Genomic DNA, 25,433 nt, shown 5'->3' on the forward strand with positions numbered 1-25,433 from the left:
TGACTAGAGACTAGGTCCCAGGTAGTCATTTACCACCTGCATGACCTTGGTCAATTTACCTAGGTCCTCTGTGCCTCAATTTCTTTGTCCACAAAGGAGGAATGATAAAAATAGTACGTCACAGGATTATTTTAAGGATTGAAATGAATTCATTTAAGGAAAGCACTTAGAATACTTAGCATATAATAAGCGTCATAAAAGTTGCTGTTGTGATTACTATTTTTTTAAATATCTGTGTTTAAGTATAGATAGATAGATGAGTAGGTAGATAGATAGATAGATAGATAGATGGACAGATAGACAGATAGGTAGATATCTGCTCCTCTATATCTCCTCCCACTCTGCCCACAGTACAAAGAGTAGGTACAGGAAATGGAGGCTGATTATTTCAACTCTGTCCGTGGAAGCAGCCAGAGACATCCACGCATAATTGCCTCCCAGAGACACGGATCTAACCAATGCTGCCAAAGAAGAGGCCAAAAGAAAAAACAAATAAAAAGAACATCCAGGAGATGTTCCCAAAAACTGCATGAAACGTTTTTCTGCAGAAACAGACTCTCCACTTAGAAGCACGGGGAATAAAGGTGCACATTCAGTTCCTCACTCAATCGGGACCGTTCCCACTCAGGAGTTGCACAAAGTTGGTAAGTTTTTTACCCTCAGGTGCACATCACTCAAGTGAGAGTCTGACTTTCTGTTTGAGCCAAGCAAAAAATAAATAAATAAGTAAATCAGATTTCATTAAGGAATGAGGTCGTGAAGGAGCTGAATATTAAACACCGCCCTTTTACAGGGCTTTGAGAGCCTGGTGACTCGTGTGGCTGGCAAAAACCAATGAACTACAAGCAAAATCTAAAATACAAGAGACTGATGGTTTCAGAGGGAGGAGAATAAGAACCAAGTTCTTGGCAGAGTGGTCTTATTTGAGTGAAAACATATCCTTGCCATGAAGGTAGAGAGCCCAGGAACAGACGTTGCCTGGCACTACATTCTTAAAACTGTGAGGTTGAGTCACAGAACCATGGGTCACAGAAGGACCTTTGGTTTTGGAGCTGTGACTCACCCTATGAAGCTACAAAACACACAACGGTGTCCCCATTGCCTGCCAATGTGAAGTATTTCAGGACTCACAGAGCAAACACTGCCCTGAATGAGGGTTGGCCCTTTGGCCTGAGCAGCAGGAAGTGAACCGTGGTCCTAGATCAGACTCATCTGACTTACTCAGCTCTTCCATGTTGACCTCCTTGGGGACCATCTGCAATAGAATGACGGCAGTCTCCTTGATGAGAGGGAAGGCAGACGACAGGATGATGATGACCATGATGACGGTCAGGCTGGGGTCAATGTAGCACTGCCAGTTACACTGGTCCTCTGGTTCCAGGGGCAGCACATAGAATATGATGGCCGTGATCACCACCACCACCGAGCCCAAGGCATCTCCCATCACGTGCAAAAGGACACCTGCCAGGAAGAAAGCAAGACCGCTAATGCACAGATCCCAATGTGGGGCCACATGGCACTTGGTGACTCGGGGTCCCAAGTCTGTAAAGACCTGTTGCTATTCATCTTCTTTTGGGTTTGAACAATGGAACGAATTCAAATCTTTAAAAAAATAGCAGGCCCTGGCCGGTTGGTTCAGCGGTAGAGCGTCGGCCTGGCGTGCGGGGGACCCGGGTTCAATTCCCGGCCAGGGCACATAGGAGAAGCGCCCATTTGCTTCTCCACCCCCCCCCCTTCCTCTCTGTCTCTCTCTTCTCCTCCCGCAGCCAAGGCTCCATTGGAGCAAAGATGGCCTGGGCGCTGGGGATGGCTCCTTGGCCTCTGCCCCAGGCGCCAGAGTGGCTCTGGTCGTGGTAGAGCGAAGCCCCGGAGGGGCAGAGCATCGCCCCTTGGTGGGCAGAGCGTCACCCCTGGTGGGCGTGCCGGGTGGATCCCGGTCGGGCGGATCCCGGTCGGGCGCATGCGGGAATCTGTCTGACTGTCTCTCCCCATTTCCAGCTTCAGAAAAATACAACAACAAAAAAAAAAATAGCAACCATTTTGCAGAAAACAGAACTCCAGGCCACCAACCCAGGCCCCTGAGAACTGGGAAGAGGACTGGCTTGGAACAATTCTGAGTTGCGGACACCTGTGGGAAGAGGGACTAAGCCAGCTCATGTGTCACATCGCTGCCACCCGCCACCCATCAGAGGACCCCAAGCCGGTAAACAGAGGCTGTGCAAATGATGTCTTTTCTTTCAGACTAGACTTTCAGTTGTCTTAAAACATTTTTAAAAGGAGAAGCAATTAAGATACAGCCTTTATTCTTTGTCTTCCCTTTACCTGATTCCATTAAGTACATGGGAAATGGGGTGCTAAATTTAAAGTCCTCATGAGCTATGGACTGCGCACAAGTCACCCTCTCTGAGCAACGAGCCCCGCGTCTGTGAAGTGGGGATGATCACAACATCCGCCTTGGAGCTCTGAGGTTCGATCTGAAAGTCTGAGAACCACCTCTAAAAGCCCACTGAGAAGTCAGGGTGCAGAACTGATGGGGACTGTTGTTTGTTGAGTGGGTCCTCAGGTAACTCCCACAACCACACAGTGATGTATTATCTCCAATTCACAGATTAGAAAACTGAAGTCCAGAGAGGTTAAGTGACATGCCCAAGGTCACTTAGCTACTAAAAGGCAGAGACAGACAAACCAGCTCTGCCTAAGAACTTCTCCCCATGTGTCCCTTACGTGGTGGGGGACGGGGAAGGTGGTGCAGGGGTAAGGGGGAGGTGAGGCAGTGAAGAGGTACAGGGGAGGACAGAAATATCGACAAAGGAGTGCTGGCACCAGAACACAAGCCCTGGAAGGTCAGCAGTGTTGGGACCTTATGTTGGAGACAGGAAAGGTTTCTAAGCAGGCTCTGTGGTCACACCTGTGATTCAGAAAGATAACTCGGACAGCATTATCTGAGAGACAAAGAGCTCGGCGTAGTAGACAACTCAATCGCCTGATTAGTCAGAATGCTCACAAGGTAGTTTCCAAAGACAGAACACCCTACACGCTTGACCCTTACTTGCTGTCTCTAGATAAAAACAAAACTCAAAAACAAAAACAAACAAACAAAAACTGGCACATATCAGGAATTGGCAATTGGATATCAGTGGAAATTTGATGCGTGCCCCAGCACTTGCAAAAGCCATCTGCACTGTTGAATTCAATGTATAACTGGAAACCCAGTTCATTAGCTCTGGGCATTGACAAGTGGTTAGGGAAGGAGAGATCTTTCTTATCAGAAAGAAAAACAAGAATCAGAATGAAACATCTCGTCCAAGGTGATTTTCTTTCAAATGGTGTCAGGATCGATCTTCACCTATTTATAATTACAGTGAAATGCAAGGGGCTCTGTTGTCTTTCTGACTTTCTGTTGCAAAACATGAGCACTGAGCTCACCCTTACTGAAGCCACTCAGATTTGAGCCAAGCAATTCTACTCCCTACCTGAATGACAACAGGATCTACCTGGTAAGATTGCGGTGCATGCAGACTCATTCATGAATGGGGCCTGGATCCGAGGAAGTTCTCCATAAATATCTGAGCTAGTTTTCCTCCCAGGAGCCTGGGCCCTTTACATGCATTCTCTCACATCACCCCAGGGAGGAGAGGTACACTATTATTATCCCCATTTTAAAGATGAGGCAATCAGAGGCTTAGAGAGGAGATCCCATAACACGTCCAAAGTTACATAGTCTTGAGTGGCAGAGCCAGGACCCAAACTCAGGCAGTTGGAGCCCAAGACCCAGTCTTCTAGCCACTGTATTCGTCACTTTTGTGGACCCCAGGGCTCAGTCAGGTACAGCCAGGCACTTTACCCGACATTTTTTTCTACCCAGGAGCACCAACGTTTTGGACTGGAAATTAGTAAGATGACACAAGTTTCCCTTTCATTATGCTTCCCCAAAACTAGGTCATGCTATCTATTAGTGCCTGCTCTCAATTCTTCTTTGCTTCTTTCCACTTACATGTTCTCTTTCTCTGTAACATAAGATAAGAATGCCTAATTTAAAAAAAAAATGAATGACTAATGAACAGAAAATGCTTTTAAAGTTAAAGTGACATGGTGACCTCAATCTGAAAAACCTACAGTTTATGTTTTTTAAACTAAACCTACAAAAAGAAAGATAAATGAAAGGATAGTGATTTTTTTATTACAGATTCTCTTTTCAAAAAGATTCACCACCAAGCTCTTTAGAAATTCCTCTGTTCTTATAAAGTATATGACTGTCTAACCACTACACTGTATACCTGAAACTAATACAAAATAATATTGAATGTTAACTGTACTCAAAAAATAAAAAATTTTGCCCTGGCCGGTTGGCTCAGCGGTAGAGCGTCGGCCTAGCGTGCGGAGGACCCAGGTTCGATTCCCGGCCAGGGCACACAGGAGAAGCGCCCATTTGCTTCTCCACCCCTCTGCCATGCTTTCCTCTCTGTCTCTCTCTTCCCCTCCCGCAGCCAAGGCTCCATTGGAGCAAAGATGGCCCGGGCGCTGGGGATGGCTCTGTGGCCTCTGCCTCAGGCGCTAGAGTGGCTCCGGTCGCAACATGGCGACGCCCAGGATGGGCAGAGCATCGCCCCTGGTGGGCAGAGCGTCGCCCCATGGTAGGCGTGCAGGGTGGATCCCGGTCGGGCGCATGCGGGAGTCTGTCTGACTGTCTCTCCCTGTTTCCAGCTTCAGAAAAATGAAAAAAATAAAAATAAATAAATAAATAATAAAAAATTTTAAATTAAAGAATAATAGAAAACAATGGGTGAGGGACCAAAGATCTTAGAGAAAACTTTCACAACTCCTGAGAAAAGCAGATCAGCCCATGTCACAGAATAAAGACAATGTCACCGAGTCATATATCATTTCAAACCCCAAAACTACTGAATAAGCTTATGCTTTCATCATCACTGGCTGTTTCTGTGGGATCAAGACTACGTAGCTTCATGGTATTAATTCGTTATTCAGAAATGTCTATATAGTTCTCTCAGAACTTTCCCTTAGTTAATTTCATAACTCCCATACTTAATAAAATAAAAGCTAAACAATTAAATATTAAAATAAGAAATTCTTCTTTTGGGATTAAATTTCTAAAATTAATTCATTTAGAGTTTTTAAGAGCTTGTGCATTGTTGTTATTTTCTAATTTTCCCTATAGATTCATCCCAGGTATCACTTCGTAAAACAGATGTGGGGATCTCAAAAATAAAGATGTTGCTTGGATTATTAGTTTTTCTTCATATTATTTCTATCTAAGCCCACTACAGTATTTCCCAAACCATTTGAAAGTAAAGGATAGCATACTCTTCATTGAAATCCTCTAAATAAATAAGGTTGGGGATTGACCCAAAGCAAAGCAAAATCTGTGCCTGAAATGTTGGATAGGTGAGATGTTGGGTACAATGTTGGTGCCCAGTGAGAAATGCACCTCTGAACTCCCTGGGCTGGCCTTTGCCCAGGGCTGTGACCTTGAGCACTTGGTAGGAGGAATGCTAGGGATGTGTCTTCCACGTGCCTCTCCAGAACCTCCACTTTGGATCCGGAAGTGATGACTCAAGTGAGCCAACAGACCCATCACGGAAGCAGATTTTTGGCAGCAATAACTGCAGTGATGAGGGTCATTCATCAATGCCACCTTGGATATCTGCCCACCTACTCACTTCCCACTCTTTACCAAAATGACATTTAATTAAAATAGGTTGCATTTTTTGTTAGCAATAGCCATGGGTGGGCAAAATCAACTGCAGTGAGAACATGCCCCTGATCTGTGAAGCTCTGGAGCAGGCAGCATTAGCAAGGTTCTAAATGGAGCAAAGGTCAATCATTAGCAGTGAGTGTCTCCCTCGGAATCAACGTGGCGATGTAACAAGAGACCGGGTCATAGTCTCTGCACGTTACCTGCCTACTTTCTAACACATCTGATTCAAAGGCAAACAGAAAGCGAAGAGTACAGTACCATGCAATATGTATCACTGAGAAGGACTTTCGTCCACCCCCGGGGAATCCTACCTCTGATATTCAGGGCTTCCGACTTCTTCTCCTTTCTCATCGTCTCTTCTGGTTCATTTTGGGTGTTCAGGGAACCACCTGCATTCAAAGAAGAAACCTTGTGTTGTGTATAAGTTCTACAAACAAAAAGAACCAACAGACTCAAAAAAAAGGTTTGTTATTTGAAATTCCTCCTAGCTTATCAGCACCTCCCAACACACCTGTAAACACACACACACACACACACACACACACACACACACACACACCCAGGAACAGTCCATGCTGGCCTTGACATAGCCTTATGATCCACCTTTGGACTTCATTCACACCTCTGTACAATTATAACAAAAAGAGGCAAGTGTGGGACCCCATCTACACCCTCCAAACCCAAAACTCCCAAGAGAACAGGAGGGTGGCAAAGGGAGAGGAAGAAAAAAAGTGCAGAATGCATCTGAGGAAGGGGGAGGAGCAGAGAGTACTATCTATCTGTTGCCCAATAATAACTGATTTCCAAGGAAATCAATATATTCCTGTACAGAAAGAATAGGGGAAAGGTATACAGTACACGCCAGGAGAAAAAAGAAATCGTGGGGAATATGTTGAGTTAGCAAAAGAGGACTAAAATGGGACTGCAGAGGAAATGAATTTTTCTTTTAACAGAGAGGAAGGAAAAGAGGGCGTGAGAAGAGGAGGAGGGGACCGCGCAAGGGAGGAAGAGGGAAGGGCAAAGTGACCCAGAGGATGCAACCGAAAGGCACCTGCTATATTAGCGAACACGGTCGCCCCCTTCTCCGAGGTCTTTCCCAGCGAGGCCACGTGCAGGGTCACAGCGGTGTCCAGGCCGGGGCCTGCGAGGGTGCCACCCTGCAGTCCCCCAAAAGCGCTGCCCGGGCTGCCCTCAGCCACCTGCTGCGGGTGGCGGCTGCGACGGCGGCGGCGGCGGGGACAGCAGGTGATCCAAGTGGCGCAGTCCTGGAAGACGAGCAGCCCCACCACGTTGACCGCCAACCCCAGGGTGCCGACGATAAGCACCAGCTCGGGGTCGTCGATGCGCTCAGGCCGGGCCAGGCGCAGCACGGCCTCCACGAAGATCGTGAAGCAGAGCGCAGTGAGGAAGACGGCGTTGCTGAGCGCGCCCACCACCTCCGCGCGCCCGTAGCCGTAGGTGGCGCGGAAGCCACCGGGGGTGCGGCGTGCAATGTAGCCTGTGCTCAGCCCCACGCACAGCGAGATCAGGTCCGACAGCATGTTGAACGAGTCGGAGAGTAGCGCGATCGAGTTGCCCAGGTAGCCCGACACCAGCTCGGCCACGAAGAAGACAACTGTGAGCACGAGCATGAAGAGCAGGCGACACGTCTTGCCGGAGTAGCGACCCATGTTCCTGCAGCGCGTGCGGCAGCGCCCGGCCCAGCCTCCGTGACAGGTGGCGCCCCCTACTCCGCCGAGCCCGGAACCGCCTCCCGGCCTCCCGCCGCCCTGCGCTGGGCTCTTTATAACGCGGAGGCAGACCGTACAGTCAGTCCCCACAGGGCCAGAGTCTAAGGGAGTGGGCTGGGCGGCAGCCGTATCTACAGAGACCTTACACCGCCTCCCATGGTAGCCTCTTCCCCTCCCTCGCCTCCCTGTCCTCTCTTGGCAGGCAGCCACGAGCCAATGCCTGTCCCTCTAGGACAGAACTGGGCAAAGCAGGGTGTCGCTGAAAAGAGGGGGCGTGTCTGGGTGTCACTTCTCACAGGCCGCCCCCACCCTCAAGCCGAGGTGGGATCCACCCAACGACTCTCTCCCTCTCTCGCTTCTCCAGTCCCTTCCATCATCGAAGCCCTGTTGACCCTTAGTGATAAGGGCCTTGCCTGTTGTGGGTGTGATTGCTGTGGTGGACGTGGACTCCCTCGCCTACGTGCCCAGATGCTGCTTGCATTACACACTCCTTATTACCATTACCCGTAAGGCCTGGATGCACGAGCCTGGCCAGCCATGCTCTTCAGTGCGCTGCCTGCTTTGAGCTTTGTGAAGTTTGAGCTGGCCCCTCACTCAGTGCTCCAACTCCATGACCAACCGTGGTATAACTATTTTATCCTCTCTGCTCACTCCCAGCCTTCATACAGGGCACATTATCATTTTGGTCACCCCCTCTTGGCACAGCGTCATCTCTGAACCCCTCACTCCCCCTTTATTCCCAGGGACTCCTTTGCCTGGTGAACTACAGACAGCACCGAGAATCTCAATCACTCTGTTGTAAGCATGGTACTGCTACCCAGCACTCAGAAATGAAATTCTTTGTGGGAGGCACAAGTTCCTTGGCCACCAAAGAAGCCAGGGCAAGTCTGTTCTACTTGTATCATTCTCCACCTGGAGAGAATATTTTGCTCCCTCTACCTTATGTGTCCCTCACAGCATGACCTGATACTCAGGTCGATTGACTGACCTCCATGAAGGTTTATTCCAAATAAACCTTCGTGTTGACAAAAGGATCTGTTCCAAGTCAAAGTTATCCAAAAGCAAATCATCTGCAGGACAGCAAGAGAGGCCCAAGAAGGGGACCTTTGGAGATGGGTATTTGCTCTTGGTCAGTTTAGGGAGTGGGGTTGGGGAACCCTTGCAGGTTTCTTTATTGGTTTGGTTTTGTATAAACTTGTCTCATTCCAAAGAGGATTTGAAGGCGAAGTCTGGTGACTTCTATTCTCTCTCCACTCTCCCCAAGCCCTGAACTTTAACCATTTCTGCAAAAACACATTGCTTTCTGCTTTGGAAATGGCCAAAAATGTCTCACTCGAAAAAAGCGTAGAATTCATTAGCAGAACATTCTGATTCTAGTCCCATTCACTCACTGCCTTAGCCTGAGAAAGCACAGTCTTGTCTTTTAACACTCTCTGTGCCAAACCATCCTTGACCTGAGGGCTCCACCTTCTACCAGACAAGCCTCCACACTCAGGAAACCTATAAGCAACCCCTTCTCCCCACCTCGGGGAAAATATCCCAATGCAGAGAACTTGAGGAAACTGATCATTTAAGCATCTCTAAAAATCAGTGTTAAAATGATCAGTGATTTAGAAGAAGTAAGGAGATGAAAGTTTTGAAGATGTGTGGACTGGTATGAGATAGCCGTAAGTGTTTGAGCCAATTTTCACTGCTATGGAAAAGGAGTAAATAGCTTGGTCCAGGGGTTACAGTAGTGAACCAGACAGACAAATATCTCTGCCCTCCTGGCTCCTACATTCTAGACAGACATTAAGCAAACAAAAGTATTGTGAACCCTGACAAGAAGACACCTACTAAGAAGGGCTCTTGGTGGTGAAGTGGGCTCAAATTAAATAAATAAATAAATAAAACAAAAAATAAAAAATAAAGCACCAACAGCCATTTCCACTCAGGTACACAAGGGCCTTTCATGTAAACTGCACTCCAGGAAGAAGCCTACACTGAATGCCCTGTCTGCACTGTGTTTCAGCATCTGAGTGGGCCTTTATAAAGGAGTTCTTTTTTTTTTTTTTTTTTTTTGTATTTTTCTGAAGCTGGAAACAGGGAGGCAGTCAGACAGACTCCTGCATGAGCCCGACCGGGATCCACCCGGCACGCCCACCAGGGGGCGATGCTCTGCCCATGAGGGGTGTCACTCTGTCGCAACCAGAGCCACTCTAGCGCCTGGGGCAGAGGCCAAGGAGCCATCCCCAGTGCCCAGGCCATCTTTTGCTCCAATGGAGCCTCGGCTGCGGGAGGGGAAGAGAGAGACAGAGAGGAAGGAGAAGGGGAGGGGTGGAGAAGCAGATGGGCACCTCTCCTGTGTGCCCTGGCTGGGACTCGAACCCGGGACTTCAGCACGCCAGGCCAACGCTCTACCACTGAGCCAACGGGCCAGGGCCAAGGAGTTCTTAAAATCCTATTTCAACCAATAGGACTAAGGCTTTCCCCATCCAATCAGACTTCTACAGCTTTGAACAATCAGAGCAATCTAATCTGACCAATCAGGACAGTACCTTTTGGGCCAATCAAATTGCCAGGATTTGGAGTCCTCATTTGCATAAGGATGGACCAATCAGAGAATCAGGAGCAAGGACTTCTGTCCACATAAGCCAGCTTGCTTCTAGCTCTGGGTGCTCACTTTTCCTTTCCATGAAGATGGGAGATTGCATCTCCCCAATTGAGCTGAAACATGGAAAATGTCTTCTCAGAGCAGAGGGGAGCAGACCAGTGCAGGCCAGAACAGACTAGGATAGAACAGAGTAGACCAGTGCAGCTCAAAGCAGTGCTGTTTTCACAGTCGTGCTGCTTCACAAGTGAGTTACTTTGCACTGAATAAAGTTTACTTCTTTACTGTAAAAAATAAATGAGTGAATAAATAGAGTAAATATCATAATAGTAAGGATTAAATGGGTATAGGTGTACAGTGATTATAATAGCACCTGGCACATAGGAGGCACTTAATAAACATTAGCTGCTTATTAAAAAGAAAAGAAAGAAAAGAAAGAAAAAAGCTGACGGGAAGAACATGAGGTGCAGGGTGAGGAGAAAGAGACAAGGCCGGAGGAGGGAAGGGAGGGGTCAGAGGTTCCTGTATTATCATTAGTGTATTAGTATTAGTATTATCACAGCGTAGGTGTAACAATCACCATGGACTCACAGGTGATACACTCTAACACACGGAAAGGTAAGCCAGGCACTGCTCCCTTCCCTGTTTCTTATACTGTCTTCAAACTAAGAAACCTCGGACACATGCAACATGACATCCAGGAAAGCCATCAAACGAGAGAGAAAGGCCTTTGGGGAACCACTCCTACGATATTCCCCACTGACTGCACTCCTTGGTCATTCACAGCCAGAAGAAAATCCTGAGGTCAGCAGAAATGTATTTCAGCAGATAACAAGAATTATGTCATCACCCCAGGAGGTCAGTTGAGGAAAATAGAATACAGTGGCTGGGGAACACAGGAGGGAGCTGTCTGTAGTGCCTGCCCAGGGCCTCCCTCCTGACTTTAAGAAAGGCCAAAGGTGTCAACAAAATGCACTTAAGAAGAATGTTTTGAGGTCCATCCATGATTTCCTGAAAGGTAAGATTTCCTTCTTTTTGACGGCCAAGTCGTATTCCATTGTGTAAATGTACCACAACTTTTTTACCCACTCATCTACTGATGGGCACTTGGGCTGCTTCCAAATCCTGGCTATTGTAAACAATGCTGCAGTGAACATGGGAGTGCACATAATCTTTTGAGTCAGTCCTTTGGGTTTCTTTGCATATATTTCCAGAAGTAGAATCACTGGGTCATAATACGAAGTGAAATAAGCCAGTCAGAGAAAAACACACACCATATGTTTTCACTTATATGTGGAATCTAATGAACAAAATAAAGGAACAAACAAAATATCCTCACAGACACAGACAACAGTGTTTTGATTATCAGAAGGAAGGAGACTAGGGACAAGTAGTAGAGGGTAAAGGGGGGACAGACGATGGAAGGAGACTTGACTTGGGGGGATGAACACACAATACATATATAGATGATTTGTTTTAGAATTGTACCCCTGAAATCTACATAACTTTAGTAACCAATGTCACCCCAATAAAGTCAATAAAAATACATTTAAAAAATGTTTCAACTAACTCTATTTTATATATAAAATACAAAATTATATATACATATTTACATATATATTTTATAGAACTACATATAAATATTTATATATACATATACACTTGTATATATAAATGCATATATTTATATATATTTATATAAGTATATGTCCTTGTATATATAAATATATATAGATATATACACACTTCTATCAAATATTCCTATGTGTAGAACTGTGGTGGATTTATATAATTTATATGTTTGTAACACTTGGTAACACAAAGGTTCTTTTTGTGCCCGAAAGGAAGCATTTTGTCCCTTGAACTTCATTAGAATATGTTAATTTTAAGAGACCCTTTACTTGAGGTCATTACTCTTTTTCATGACAGAGGCATGGGACATGAAAAAGAAAAGCGAAGTGGTGGTCAAGCCACTTTGAATGGGCTGTTGACGGGGACACATCCTCAGCAGCACTGTGAGTTGCAGCCACGTAGAGGGAGGTAGCTCCCATAGGAATTCTGGGCTGTGCCCAACAGTCTGCTGAGTGGCACCTCCATAATTTCTCCAAAGTGCCACTTGTTCTTACAGCAAAGGGGTGTGTGTATGCTTGAACACAAGTCCAGGAAGTGGTAAGAATGCCAGCCCCACCATAACATAACGATACAACCTGCTTATTGAGAAAAGAGCAGAACTCCAGATAATTTCAATTTTGCCCTCACTCCAGGAAAACTCGAAAGGTAGAGTTACACAGCAGTTAATTTAGGAGCTTTGGAGTTCAGACAGACTTGGAACCAAATCTGCTCATCTCCTGCTGTGTGACCCAGGGCGGATTCCTGACAGCTTCTCTTGCCCAACCTGGGAACTAAGGATGACAACAGTGTATCTCATGGGGCTGGCGTGAGATTTCAGTGAGAAAACTATGTAGATTGCATTTAGTATAACCCCAGATTCTTCAGAACGGCTTAACCAATATGGACAAAAATAACCACCACTTTAATTTTTAATCCAAGTCTAAAAAAAGGGAAATATGAAATATTTCTCTTCACCAAAGGATTCACATAGGGTCCCTTTTAGAGAACAATATATACTTAAAGATTTGTCTTGCTTGGCTTCAGAATGAATCACCCCCCAAAATGTGCCCTGTAGTGTGGGGATTATTTCAACCTAAGAGCAACAGAGACCCTGCAGGCTCAAGAGAAGCTTCTGTCCCCACCTCCCACCCATTAGCTACCTAGATGAATTTGATTTAGGGATATTGCTCCTAATAAGAGATTATCAGAGATAACTTTTTTTACCTGTCCACAGGGCAGGCCAAATTTCTGATTGCTGAACATCTGCTCTTTTTATGGTCCCACTAAGTCAAAGAGTATAGGTATGTAAAGTTATGTATAGCTTGCCAAATTGCCGCATACATATATTGTACAAATTCATACTTCTATCAAAAATGCATGCAATCATCCTCACTTTATTTTCCAGTTTTTTGTTGCCAGTGTATAAGAATGTAACTGATATTTTACATTAGCCTTCCATCCTCTCACTTTGCTGAATTCACTTATGAAAGTTTAGAGTTGTGTCGTATATACCCTGGTATTTTTAAGGCGAACAATCCTATCATCTACCAATAAAGACAACTTTAACTTTTCCTCTCATTTAACAAAATGCATGAGAGTACCATTTCCACTGAGCTTTCAATCACTATCCCATACTTAATACTTTTTATGGGGAAGATTTAACTTTATTCCATAACTTTTTGTTGTCATTGGCCTTCTCATTAGCATCTAAAACATTTACAATTACATTCTGTTCTGTACCTAAAATTCTGAAGTGGTTTGGCCACAGTTCCGCATTTAACCTAGTTCATGCTAACAGTCTTTTCATACCATGGCTTTCAAATTCCTAAATTCCTCTCGATTCATATTTTGGCCAGTTGAATTTCATTTAGTGGTTTTTCTTCAAGAAGGGTTCCTGGGTTTTATGAATAACCTTTTTATAATGCCTGTATGCTGCCAACAATAAATGAACAAAACTTAGATGGGTATAAAATTCTTAGTTTCAAGTTATATTTATATTTTATCTCTCGGGACTGTGTCGACATTGATTCACGTCTGAGCATTGCATGTTGCTGTGGAGAAATTTGAATCCAGCCTGGTGTTTGCTCTCTTGTAGGTGATGGATTTTATTCTGCCTGGATGCCTATGGAACTTTTCTTTAGGCTTGAGGTTCAGAAACTTTTCCAGAATCTATGCATTGATGACTCCATATTGATATTCTCTTTTGATTTGCAGCTTCACATTTTCCTTTAGTTCAAAATAAATTCTTCTATTATATCTTTTTTTAATGTTTATTTTATTGATTTTTAGAGAGAGGAAGGAAGAGAGTGAGAGAAAGAGAGACAGGAGCATTGAGCTGTTCCTGTATGTGCTCTGACCAGGGATCGAACCAGCAACCTCAGTGCTTCAGGACAATGTTCTATTCAACCAAGCTCTGGCCAGGGCTCTCTATTATATCTTTGGATATTTTTTCTGGTACATTTATTTGTCTGAGCTCTACTTCAGGAAACATCTAGTCTGTATAGGGAGTATCTGTATTATCTTCCTTCCAATTGCTTTAACTTCCTTGGTCCATTTCTCAAGCTTGTCTTCCAGATCACTGGTTGTTTTCCATAGTGTCTCCCTGCTTCTGATGTGGGTTTTCATTTCTCTCATATTTTCTTATCTTCCTTTTCTCCCCAACCCTAATTTCTGACAGTTCATGTTCATGGTTTTATCTGAAAATTTCTTCAGCTACCTGCGGTAATTATTATTCTGCCATGTATTTTTGCTGGTTCCTTTTTAAAAACAAAAAAGCAAAACTTGGCCCTGGCTGATTGGCTCAGCGGTAAAGCGTCGGCCTGACGTGTGGGGGACCCGGGTTCGATTCCCGGCCAGGGCACATAGGAGAGGCGCCCATTTGCCTCTCCACCCCTCCTTCCTCTCTGTCTCTCTCTTCCTCTCCCACAGCCAAGGCTCCGTTGGAGCAAAGATGGCCCGGGCGCTGGGGATGGCTCCTTGGCCTCTGCCCCAGGCGCTAGAGTGGCTCTGGTCGTGGCAGAGCAACGCCCCGGAGGGGCAGAGCATCGCCCCCTGGTGGGCAGAGCGTTGCCCCTGGTGGGCGTGCCGGGTGGATCCCGGTCGGGCGCATGCGGGAGTCTGTCTGACTGCCTCTCCCCGTTTCCAGCTTAAAAAACTTAAAAAAAAAAAAAAAAAAGCAAAACTTTTCTCAGTAGCCACTCTAAGCAGTTCCACAGTGACTCTTCGCTATTTATTGAGCATTATTGAATGGGGCACTTAGGTCCAAACCGGCTGTGTGGAAAGGGGTGGGGCAGGGATCCACGACACGGCTGTCTGGGGACTTCAAATGGAACATGTCATCTCAGAACGTCTTTCCCAAATACGCTTCTTCCCATCAAGAGAAGTAGGTCACCAGCAGCGGGTCTACACGGTTCAGTTTGTTGCCTCCCAACTCAGTTCTGGGTGTGTGCATTAAGGAGACGCTCCACCGCAGAGCTTCACGTTTCTACAAGGGCACCTTGACAGGAGTGATGCTCCAGGTCTGTCTCTTTCACTTCCCCTGCGTTTGTCAGAGGCAGGATAAGGGCTCAGACTAGAAAGCATGGGGGAGAGAGCCGAGTACGCTCAGCTACACTCTTCTGGGCTTTTCTTTTTCTGCCTTCCCACAGAGACCTGAAATCCTGGTCTGCATGCCCCTGAGGGCACCTACATGGGGCAGCTGTGCCCTGCGCAGGGAGGTCTGGGAGCGGGTGAGTTTAATTCTGGCACGAACTATTCAGGAGCTCCTCACTGCTACCCATCTAAGCCACAGCCTTCAAGATCTGCAACAAAATTGATATTTTATGTTGTACCCGCCCCTCTTTCTTACCTTCCAACTGCTTCCAAACTCAGGAGAGTAAGGAGTGTGGGGTGGGGGGGGGGGGGAGCGAACCGAGGTACACAGATGTGAGTGTGTGAAGCAGAGTTGCATTATTATTGATTAGTTATTGTATCGTTTTCCATGCAAACAACTGTAAGCCTCCTTCTGCCCCACCCTGGAGTATTTATGAGTAACTAAAGCCCTCACATCCTGATGAGTTGGCAGGAACCTTGGGAAGGATAAAGGTGAGAAGCCAGAGGCCAAAGTAACATGAGGAGACTGGGGCTCCCGGTAAGACCAGGGCGCAACCGCCGGTTTTGAGGCTCTGTAAGCACGAGCCAGCCAGTATTTTGACCTTGGAAGATCTTAGCAGGCAACTCCTCTGGATTGCCTACAGAAGAATGGGTGTTGTAGATACAGGACTGTTTTTGTTTTGTTTTTTTAAAGATTTTATTTACTGATTTTTACAGAGACAGGAGACGGGGTGGAGCGAAAAGTATCAAGTCATAGTTGCTTCACTTTAGTTGTTCATTGACTGCTTGTTGTAGGTGCCTGGACCGGGCAAACCCAGGGCTTCAAACCAGTAACCTCAGCGTTCCAGGTCAAGGTCTATCCACTGCACCACCACAGACCAGGTGATACCAGCGGCTTTAATAGGCCTTTAAGACTATGAGTTTTGAAGAATGGATTTACTATGTGTTTCAGTCTTAACTGTGCAAAGAAAATGAGAGGAAGAGTAGTTTGCAGTTAGAAACAACAAACAGATTGAGCCACAGGAAGGAAGGAAGGAAGGAAGGGAGGGGAGGTGAGGGGAAGGAGGGAGGGAGGGGGGAAGGAGGGAGGGAGGGAGGGAGGGAGAGAGGGAGGGAGAGAGAAAGGGAGGAAAGGGAAGGAAGGGAAGGAAGGAGAGAGAAGGAAAAAGGAAGGAAGGAAGGGAGGGAGGGAGGGAGGGAGGGAGGGAGGGAGGGAGGGAGGAAAAAGGCACATATATCTAAATATTCTTAACAAGATTGGATTGGATTGGATTGGATTGGATTGGATTAGGAGCTGGGCTATAGAGACATGAGAGGCAGGAAGGCAAGATGTCAAACAGCAGGCTGAGATCTGGAATGCACCCACCAGCACAACCACAGGAAACCAGACCCAGGAGCTATAAAAAGTCATCCCTTAAAACTATGGATCCTCTCCAAACTAAAAGCCACTGGGACATATGGCAGGTTCCCGTGTCTATCCTACCACTGTGTGTTGGGTGTGTGGACAGCAGGTCCTTTGGTCCTTTAGTTCACAGGTCTCAGATAGAGGGAAGACACTCGAGGAGCTGCACCTGAGGAGCCTCACTCGCCCTGGCCCTGAGTAAGACGGCAAGATCCGGGATGTGATGCTGATGCTCCGGGGATAGGGCCTGAGGGGTCTTGGGGAGAAGTGTGTGTATTTTGTATGTGGGATTGATGTGAATTGTAGCCGGGGGACAGACTGTGCTTTTCCCAAAGACGAGAGCCAAAAGTTGAGGAGAGGAGCCAGTATCTGTGGATTGTCTACTATATACCCGCCTCAACTATATCTCTTATCCCATGCACTCTTCTATAGGCTGACCTTGATGTTCCTTCCAGCCAGAAGTGCGGTCTACAGGCTTGACACGCCTTCCATCTTGTCACTTGCTTGTAATCCAGAGACTCCAAGGTTGGGCCCCAAACGGCACGGAAACATCTCCCTTGTTTGGAGGAATGCTTACGTTGGAAACTGAACCATCACACACCATGTCCTGAGGCCACTCGAGTGTGAGGAAGCCAAGCCACTTGGAGAGGTTATGTGTAGGTGCTCCAGCCAGCAGTCCTAGATGTTGAGACTGCCCAGGCCAGGAGTCACATGGGAGAGAATGAGCCGTCAGAGGATGCAGCCTCCTGCTGTCAAGTCGTCCAGCTAAGGTCCAAGACATCGTGGAGCAGAGACAGTTCCCACTCTGTCCTTTCCCAGGTCTGGCCCACAGAATCCTGACCATTATAAAATGATTGTTGCTCTAAGTCACCATTTTGTGGGGGTTGTGATGCAGCAACTGGAACAAGAAACTACCGTGGAAAGGTAGGCACTGTTATGCAAAGCTCCCACAAAACGTGGAACTATTTGAGAGGGCAAGCCCAGAAGGTGACTATAGACACTCATGGTATTATCAGGTGAGTGTCAAAGCGAAGCAGTGATTTTGGGTGTAGGGGCTGCCTGTGCCCCGTAGGGACAGGTCAAGAAGCGGTGGAATCCAGGACGGCACAGGGAGAATGAGACACCTGGAAGGGGGTCGAGGAAAGACGAGGATAGTTTGGCTTGGCTTTTGGTTTAGTTGGAAAATGCTTTTCGAGTGAGATGGTCCAACTCAGAGAGGTGTGAGTGGACAAGATTTGTTTGGATAACAGTTGCTTTTGGCAGCTCTGTAAAACACTGACTTCATTTCTCTCACTGTGATGAGAAGAAAAAAGAACTACATTGGAAAAACAAATGTCTTACCCAAAAAACAATGAAAAAGTCAAAGGGAAAAAGTCCAAGAAAAAACACCAGCCTTCCAGGTGGTGGAGAAGGAAGGGAACAACTTAAAGAACTTGATTAAACCATTAAACATTAACAACTCAACCAAGCCCTCCTGAGAAAAGAACACCAAGAAAGCAAAATAAAAGAATCCTCTCCCGAGCTTCCGGATGAAAGGTTTAGCAGGATGATGCACTGCTCAAGGCCCACAATATGCAGAAGCCAGGGAAAGCAGGACGTAGTGCAGGCATAGGTGCCAAAGAACAAGCTTCAAACCTTCAAAACACCTTCAGCTGAGAAACCTGCTCAGGCTGACCCTCAGGCTGAAACAAAGAAAGGAGAAGCCTCCTTAGGAAGCAGGATTCACAGGTCCCAGCACCTCAGGGAAAGGGTCGCAAAAAATAATAAAAAATCTGGAGCCTAGGCCCTGGCCAGTTGGTTCAGCGGTAGAGCATCAGCCCAGCGTATGGAAGTCCTGGGTTCGATTCCTGGCTAGGGCACACAGGAGAAGCACCCATCTGCTTCTCCATCCTTCCCCCTCTCCTTTCTCTTTCTCTCTCTCTTCCCCTCCCGCAGCCAAGGCTCCATTGGAGCTAAATTGGTGGTTCCATGGCCTTTGACTCAGGCGCTAGAATGGCTCTGGTCGCAGTGGAGCGACGCCCCACATGGGCAGAGCATCGCCCTCTGGTGGGCATGCCGGGTGGATCCCCGTCAGGCACATGCAGGAGTCTCTCTGTCTGCCTCTCCCCCGCTTCTCACTTTGGAAAAATACAAAAAAAAACCCCAAAAAACTGGAGCCTAGAACATCACAGATATTTCTAAACCCTGCAGTAGGCAGGAATATTGTCAATGTCCTTCCCTAGGACAGGATGCAGTGGTTTACCAGACACGGGGAGAGAGGTGGTGAGCACAATTTGGAATCAAAACAGGAACAATTCAAATAACATCAAAGGAAAGGCATTTTTAAAATAACAACAACAACAATAATAATAATAAGCAGATACTTCAGATGTAAATTTGTCATTTATAAATTAAGTAAATGGAAAGCCTGATCTATCCTTGACAGAACTGCACACAATCACTTTTGTTTTTAAAATAAAGTCCAGCCCAACCTGTGGTGGTGCAGTGGATAAAGTGTTGACCTGGAAAACTGGGGTCGCTGGTTCGAGGCACCAGGCTTGCCCGGTCAAGGCTTATACGAGAAGCAAGTTTGAGCTGATGCTTCCTGCTCCTCCCCTCCTCTTTTCTCTGTCTCTCACTCTCTCGCTCTCTCTTTCTCTTCCTTCTCTCTAAAATCAATAAATTAAATCTTTACAATAAAGGCCAATGGGCAGCAAGCTGATACGTGTCCAAGTGCAAACCAAGGGCACAGAGAGATTTATCAGTGACATTTTAAAACTCAAGCCTGAAAAATGATCAAAAATAAAACACAAGCACAAAAGATAATGTTGAAAATAAAGAGAACAAGAGAAATTAAGCAAGGCAGGGGAGGGGTAAGCATGTAAACAGACAAATCCAGTCCCTGAGCCTAGGGCAAGAAAAGGGTGGGGGCGGCGAACTTCCCAGGACCGGATCCTAGGAAGGTCATCTTCCACCCCCTCCCTTCTCCAAACACACACTCGCAGACAGAGCAGTCTGAATTTTGGACTTTAAATATATTTTGTTTGTTTATTGCTTTCATGCTTGTAATTTTTTTTCTTTTTTTTTTTCCATTTTGCCTTCACTTTTGCCCCAAATACTTCGTCACCATCGCTTTTAACTGTCGGGGGTGAGCTCACACTGGCAAGATACTGATCTCAGGCCTGCAGGCCCCCTGTCTCAGCAAAATCTTTCAGACACTGTTTTCTCCCAAGTGATTTTTGGTTTTTGTTTTTAATTTCTGGCTCATCATCTGACCCTCCAATGAATCTTGCTCCACAGGTCCCAGGGATGTTCCAAGTCTTAACTGTATATGCAGTCTGTGTTGTTAATATTTAATTTAAAGTTTGTGGTCTTTATTATTTTTCTAGGCTCTCAAACATAAAATATAACTGGTATCATCAACTCCTATACCAGACAGATGAAACAGAATATATATATATATATATATATATTAACAAACAACCCACAGAACCAGGGGAGACCAAAGGCTTGCTAAGCCACAAAATCTCTGATAGATGTGATGATCACTAAACCAGGAGAGACCCTAGTTCTTTAGTGGACAGGCACTTTAACATGCTTCAGGCTAGTTTAGACATACATATAGAAGTTCCTTATCCCAAGTTTGGGTTGAATCCTTTGAAGTTAAGAATCCTTTTTCCCTTCATATTTTAAACTGCCTGGTATGAATCAATATGAATGGATTGATTACATTTCTTCTTGGAATAGAAGACAATTAAAACTGGGTTAATGTCAATTTTTGAGATCCGTCTAACCCAAATATGTATTCATTACTTTAAACTTATTTGGGTGATAGGAAGAAAATAAAAATGTGTGTTTTAGCAAAAGTGATGACTACATAACTTGAGACATAAATGCTAAGAAGCTAAGTAGCTTAAACTACTTGGAATGTTTAAGCTCTCTAAAATTTCTAACAAAAAAAAAATCTACAATACCTAAAGCTGCCAAAGTAACATTGTTACTATAGAACATGGATCTTAAAGCACTAGCTATATGTGCATAGTACTTATTATACTCAGTTTTCAAAGTAGAATACTATGTAACATCAAACACTTCAAAAGAAGATATTTTGAAATTAAGACAATAGAAGCCTACAGGATCAGGGCAAAATATTTGTCTTCAGCCTCTTGTTATCTTAGCAGGGGCACAAACAAGAACTGAACTAAGACCTGTCCAGTAATAACCCAATTTATGAAAATAGAACTATGGTTGTCTAATTTTCCTGTTGGTCAAAGGGTCAAACCCTTTGCCTAAATTGTTTTTGTTATGTGCAGGACAATATCATGTCAAGAGTAAAGGCAAAAATAAGATACATATATATAGAACTAAATAATGGTGAGTTTAGTAATAGTGACGCGTCCATTGTCTATATGAAGCATTTGTTTGATGTCAGCTTTTTGCCTTAAATTTATAGTTATATATATATATATTACATAAAATATGTGAATTTTATGATGTGAAAACTCAAGCAGTAATTTTTATGATGACAGATATAAACAAGGCAGAGAGACTCACGTTAACAAATTATTCTTTTAAAGAAGATGAGGCCCTGATCAGTTCCTTAATTTGAATAAAAATATAGACTCTAGCCTCGTGTTTGTTCCTTTTTATAGTTAACATATACCATAGGTGCTCTCATAACATGCATTCTGCCGATGGGAAAATTTAGACAGAAATAGGGATAAAACACTGGACCTACCTCACATAATTTACAGTCAGTTGTAGCGAAAACAGGAGAAATCCAATAAAAAAGACAAATGGAGGCTCAGTCCCCCCATGTGAATTAATGCCCCCACTAGTGAGAGGAAACTGATCAGCAACAAATAAGGAAAATCTTAAAATTGCTTAAAATCCATATCAGCTCTTAGAACTCAACGATTCTGAGTTACCACATAATTCTAAGGCTTGCACTGTGGTATTAGAAAAACAAATGTTATTCTTTACCAAGTCCCTATTAGCTGCTAAACACTCAGTACCTCATGCAGCCCTACAAGCTCCCACATGACAGGTGGGGTAGGCACACAGGCTAGTAATGACTCGCCCACTGCCCTGTGGTAGAGCTGGGATTTGAACCTGGTCTGTTCACACCACAGGACTCCTTTAAAAAGAACTAGAAATTTTTCTTCTGCCAGAGCTTATATGTTTTTCAAAAAAGAATTCATCTTATGGCAATAAAAAACATGGTTCTATCTAATAATGAATCTTGTAGATTATTTTTAGATGTATTGTTCTCTTCCAAGATTTAAAATTCCATCTTTTAACAGATGATCCTATAAGTTCGGTACTCTTAACCCCTCCCCACCTCAAAGATTCACATAAATATAGTTTTCCTTTTTCTCACATAGGACAGATTTTTAATACAATAAACACATACAAGTATTTCCACCCGAAAGAGAACTACATTTAATGGATCATCTTTTTTTTACCCCTTCTCTATTTTATTTAACACTCCTTTCATATATCCCTGAGGGTTTATCATCCCAGCCAATTGTTCAATACCTTGCTTGACAGGAGCTAGTTATATAGTCCAGTATTGTTATTTCTTGGAACATACATTATGGGGACAGTAAAATATTTTTAAATTCAAACAGAGCCGTGCCATTCCTGGGTAAACAAAAGTAACTAATTTAAGGAGACAGTTCCCAACGCCATGTCCACCGTCTCTCCCGTCGCCCCCTCCCGTGGGTCCGGTTAGCACCTTTCTGGACACTGTCATTCCCTGCAACCAAAAGTGAAAGAAGACCCTCAGAGGAAAGAGGCCAGCTGCCACCCAGCTTACAAGGAACTTCGAACTGGAGGCGACACTCTTGCAAAGTCACGGGGACAAGAGGCTGGCCAAATGAATCAGATCCCTCTCGACAGTCCCAGCAGAGGGACCCTCCAGGACTGCACCCACCAGGAGTCTGACCGAACTGCCTGCCACACCTGAGCCGCTTACCTGCATCAGCCTCTCCCTGGGCCCCGTGGGCTGAGCAGTAGCAGCAGTCCAGGAAAATGTAGTTGAGCACATTGAAGAACAGCCCAATAATCCCAGCGCTGAGAACCAGCAGTGGCTGCTCGGTCTTCTGGGGACTGATGTACCTTTTGATCGCTTCCACCAGGATGCTGAACATCAGGGCCACAGCGAAAACAGAGTTGCCAAAGGCTCCCACAACGTCGGCCCGCAGGAAGCCGAACGTGCTCTTCCTGTGCTGCTGGATGTTGCTGACCCTCAGGCCGAACAGGGCTATGACCATGGACAGCAGGTGGGACAGGACGGCGAAGGCATCAGACGCCAGGGACAGGGAATTGCCAATGTGGGCGATGGCTAGCTCCATCACGAAGAGGAGGATGCTCACCAGGAACATGAAGACCAGACGGAAGCTCCTGCCGGAGTATCGCCCCATGGTGCTGGGCCCCGGGGCAGCTCCTCTCCCTCCCCTGGGAAGGCCAAGCTCGTCAGGGGAGCTACTATCGAATTTGTGATTACAACTCCTGGAAAAGTCTCCCCTTCGGCCTTTCAGCACTTCTCAGATTTGGAAATCACCTTTTATAGGCTGCCGTAAAGCCATAAAGCAGTTTAAAGGGCAATTAAACGGGAGATGTCATGTGAGCCAGGACGGTGGAAAGGGAAGGCACGGGCTTCAGGGACTGCAGGGATTTCTTCGGTTTGTAGGTTTAATGAAAGAAGTCAAGAGTCTCTGCCTTTGAATCATGCCGTTGCTCCTCCGTGGCTGCAGCCCTCCCAGCTTTCCCACTCACCCAGTAACTGGTGAGACAAGTCATCTGACAACACCTTCATATCCTGTCCACCCAGTGTGTAACCGGCTCTGAGTGCTGTTTGCGGCAGGGGGCAGGGAATCTTCTAGATAGGAGCTACAGCAAATGAAACCCACAGATGACACGAGAGTGCGTTTTCTACTGCCTTGCTCACTGATCAGAAATAAACAAGCCCCCTACTTCCAAAGAGTCTCCTGAATAAGACCAACAACAACAACAAACACACTTCCTCATGCTCAGCAAAGATAAAACACCTTCAGACTAGAGGATCTGAAGACATAACCTCAGTTTCAGGAAGATAGCCAAAGTATAATGACTTCACTGATAGAAGGAAATCCTTTTGTTTTTAATCTTATCGTCTGTCACTTATAACCCTTAAAGGTTTACCAGTTCCTGAATATGTAAGACAATAGCGGCCTCTATTGTTTTCAGCTGCCTGCCTAGAGTCACTCCTTTATAAAGAAGCAGAGATGGATGACCAGGCTTCATCTTTTCTGAATTTTAACTGACTGTCATGGTTAATTTTTTTTTTTTTTTTGTATTTTTCTGAAGCTGGAAACGGGGAGAGACAGTCAGACAGACTCCTGCATGCGCCCGGGATCCACCCCGCACGCCCACCAGGGGCGACGCTCTGCCCACCAGGGGGCAATGCTCTGCCCCTCCGGGGCGTCGCTCTGTCGCGACCAGAGCCATTCTAGCGCCTGGGGCAGAGACCAAGGAGCCATCCCCAGCGCCCGGGCCATCTTTGCTCCAATGGAGCCTTGGCTGCGGGAGGGGAAGAGAGAGACAGAGAGGAAGAAGGGGGGGGGGTGGAGAAGCAAATGGGCGCTTCTCCTATGTGCCCTGGCTGGGAATCGAACCCGGGTCCCCCGCAGGCCAGGCCGACGCTCTACCGCTGAGCCAACCGGCCAGGGCCTGTCATGGTTAATTTTATGTGTCAATTTGAGCGGGCCACCAGGCAGCCAGACATTTGATCAAACATTGTTCTGAGGGTTTTCTGTTGAGGGTGTTTTGAATGACCTCAGCATTTGAATTGGTAGACTATGCAAAGTAGACTGCTCTCCCCAGTGTGGGTGGGCCTCATCTAATCAGTTGAGGGCCTAAAGAGACCCACTTGATTCCTCCTGACTGCTTTCAAGCTGGTACATTAGCTTTTTCCTGCCTTCAGGTTTGAACTAAAAGGTTAGCTCTTGAGCCCATGTGCCTTCAGACTAAAACTCCCTGAGTTCCAGGGTTGTTAACTCACCTTGCAGATCCTGGGACTTCTCAGCTTCCATAGCTACAATTCTTTATTATAAATCACTATTTATTTTTAAATTTTTATTTATTGATTTTAGAGAGGAAGAAAGAGACAGACATGAACACTGATCTGTTCCTGTACGTACCCTGACGGGGGATCAGACAAGCAACCTGTGCTTCAGAATGACGCTCTAACCAACCGAGCTATATGGCCAGTGCAATAAATCTGTATTTATATACACATACTATTGGTTCTGCTTACCTGGAAAACTCTAATACACTAGGACTAAATCCTCACAACTTAGATGTAGCCCTAATGATTTCCTTAGCATCTCATAAGTAATCTCCGCTTCCGTTAATAGTCCAATAGACTTCTAACACAACCAGACTATGTATCAAATCTGAGACCATCTTATTCACCCATTCATGCGACTGTTTACTGAGTTCCTACACATCAGACACAGTTCTAGGTTCTGGGGAAGACAGCATTGAATACAAGACACAACTCCCTGCCTTTATGAACTTACCTTCTAGTGGGGGTAGGCAGATAATTAACAAAAAAAGTCACAGACTGTATTGCCTGTCAGACAGTACTAAGAATGGAGACAAATAAAGCAGAAGAGGAAGGCAGTGTCGCATAGGAGTGGAGCTGTAACTTTAAAGGGATCGAAGAATTTACTAAGATGTTCCCTGAGTCAAGAACTGAAGGAGGTAAGAGATTCACTTATTCCACAGATATTTCTTAATCATAAAATTTGGTTTGGGTGACATACTTAA

General features: G+C 45.6%; 1 protein-coding gene across 4 annotated transcripts in view; it reads right to left on the reverse strand.

Annotated features, from left to right (window-relative positions):
* The window catches only part of SLC30A10 (solute carrier family 30 member 10), a 29,238-nt gene extending 6,092 nt beyond the window's left edge, over window positions 1–23,146 (reverse strand). Inside the window, exons 1-3 of one of the 4 annotated variants that reach the window (XM_066380269.1) lie at window positions 22,597–23,146; window positions 6,028–6,105; window positions 1,222–1,461 (exon numbers count right to left, since the gene is read on the reverse strand). In XM_066380269.1, coding sequence (XP_066236366.1) covers window positions 1,222–1,461; window positions 6,028–6,105; window positions 22,597–23,044 — 766 coding nt within the window. In that variant the 5' untranslated portion in view covers window positions 23,045–23,146. Of the gene's footprint in view, window positions 1–1,221; window positions 1,462–6,027; window positions 6,144–6,319; window positions 6,338–6,767; window positions 7,632–22,596 lie in introns of those variants that run through there. The other 3 variants (XM_066380260.1, XM_066380277.1, XM_066380284.1) reach the window with 3 other exon arrangements.
* Window positions 23,147–25,433: the final 2,287 nt, after the last annotated feature.

This window comes from Saccopteryx leptura, chromosome 1, assembly GCF_036850995.1.
Source record: "Saccopteryx leptura isolate mSacLep1 chromosome 1, mSacLep1_pri_phased_curated, whole genome shotgun sequence".
NCBI lineage: Eukaryota > Metazoa > Chordata > Mammalia > Chiroptera > Emballonuridae > Saccopteryx > Saccopteryx leptura.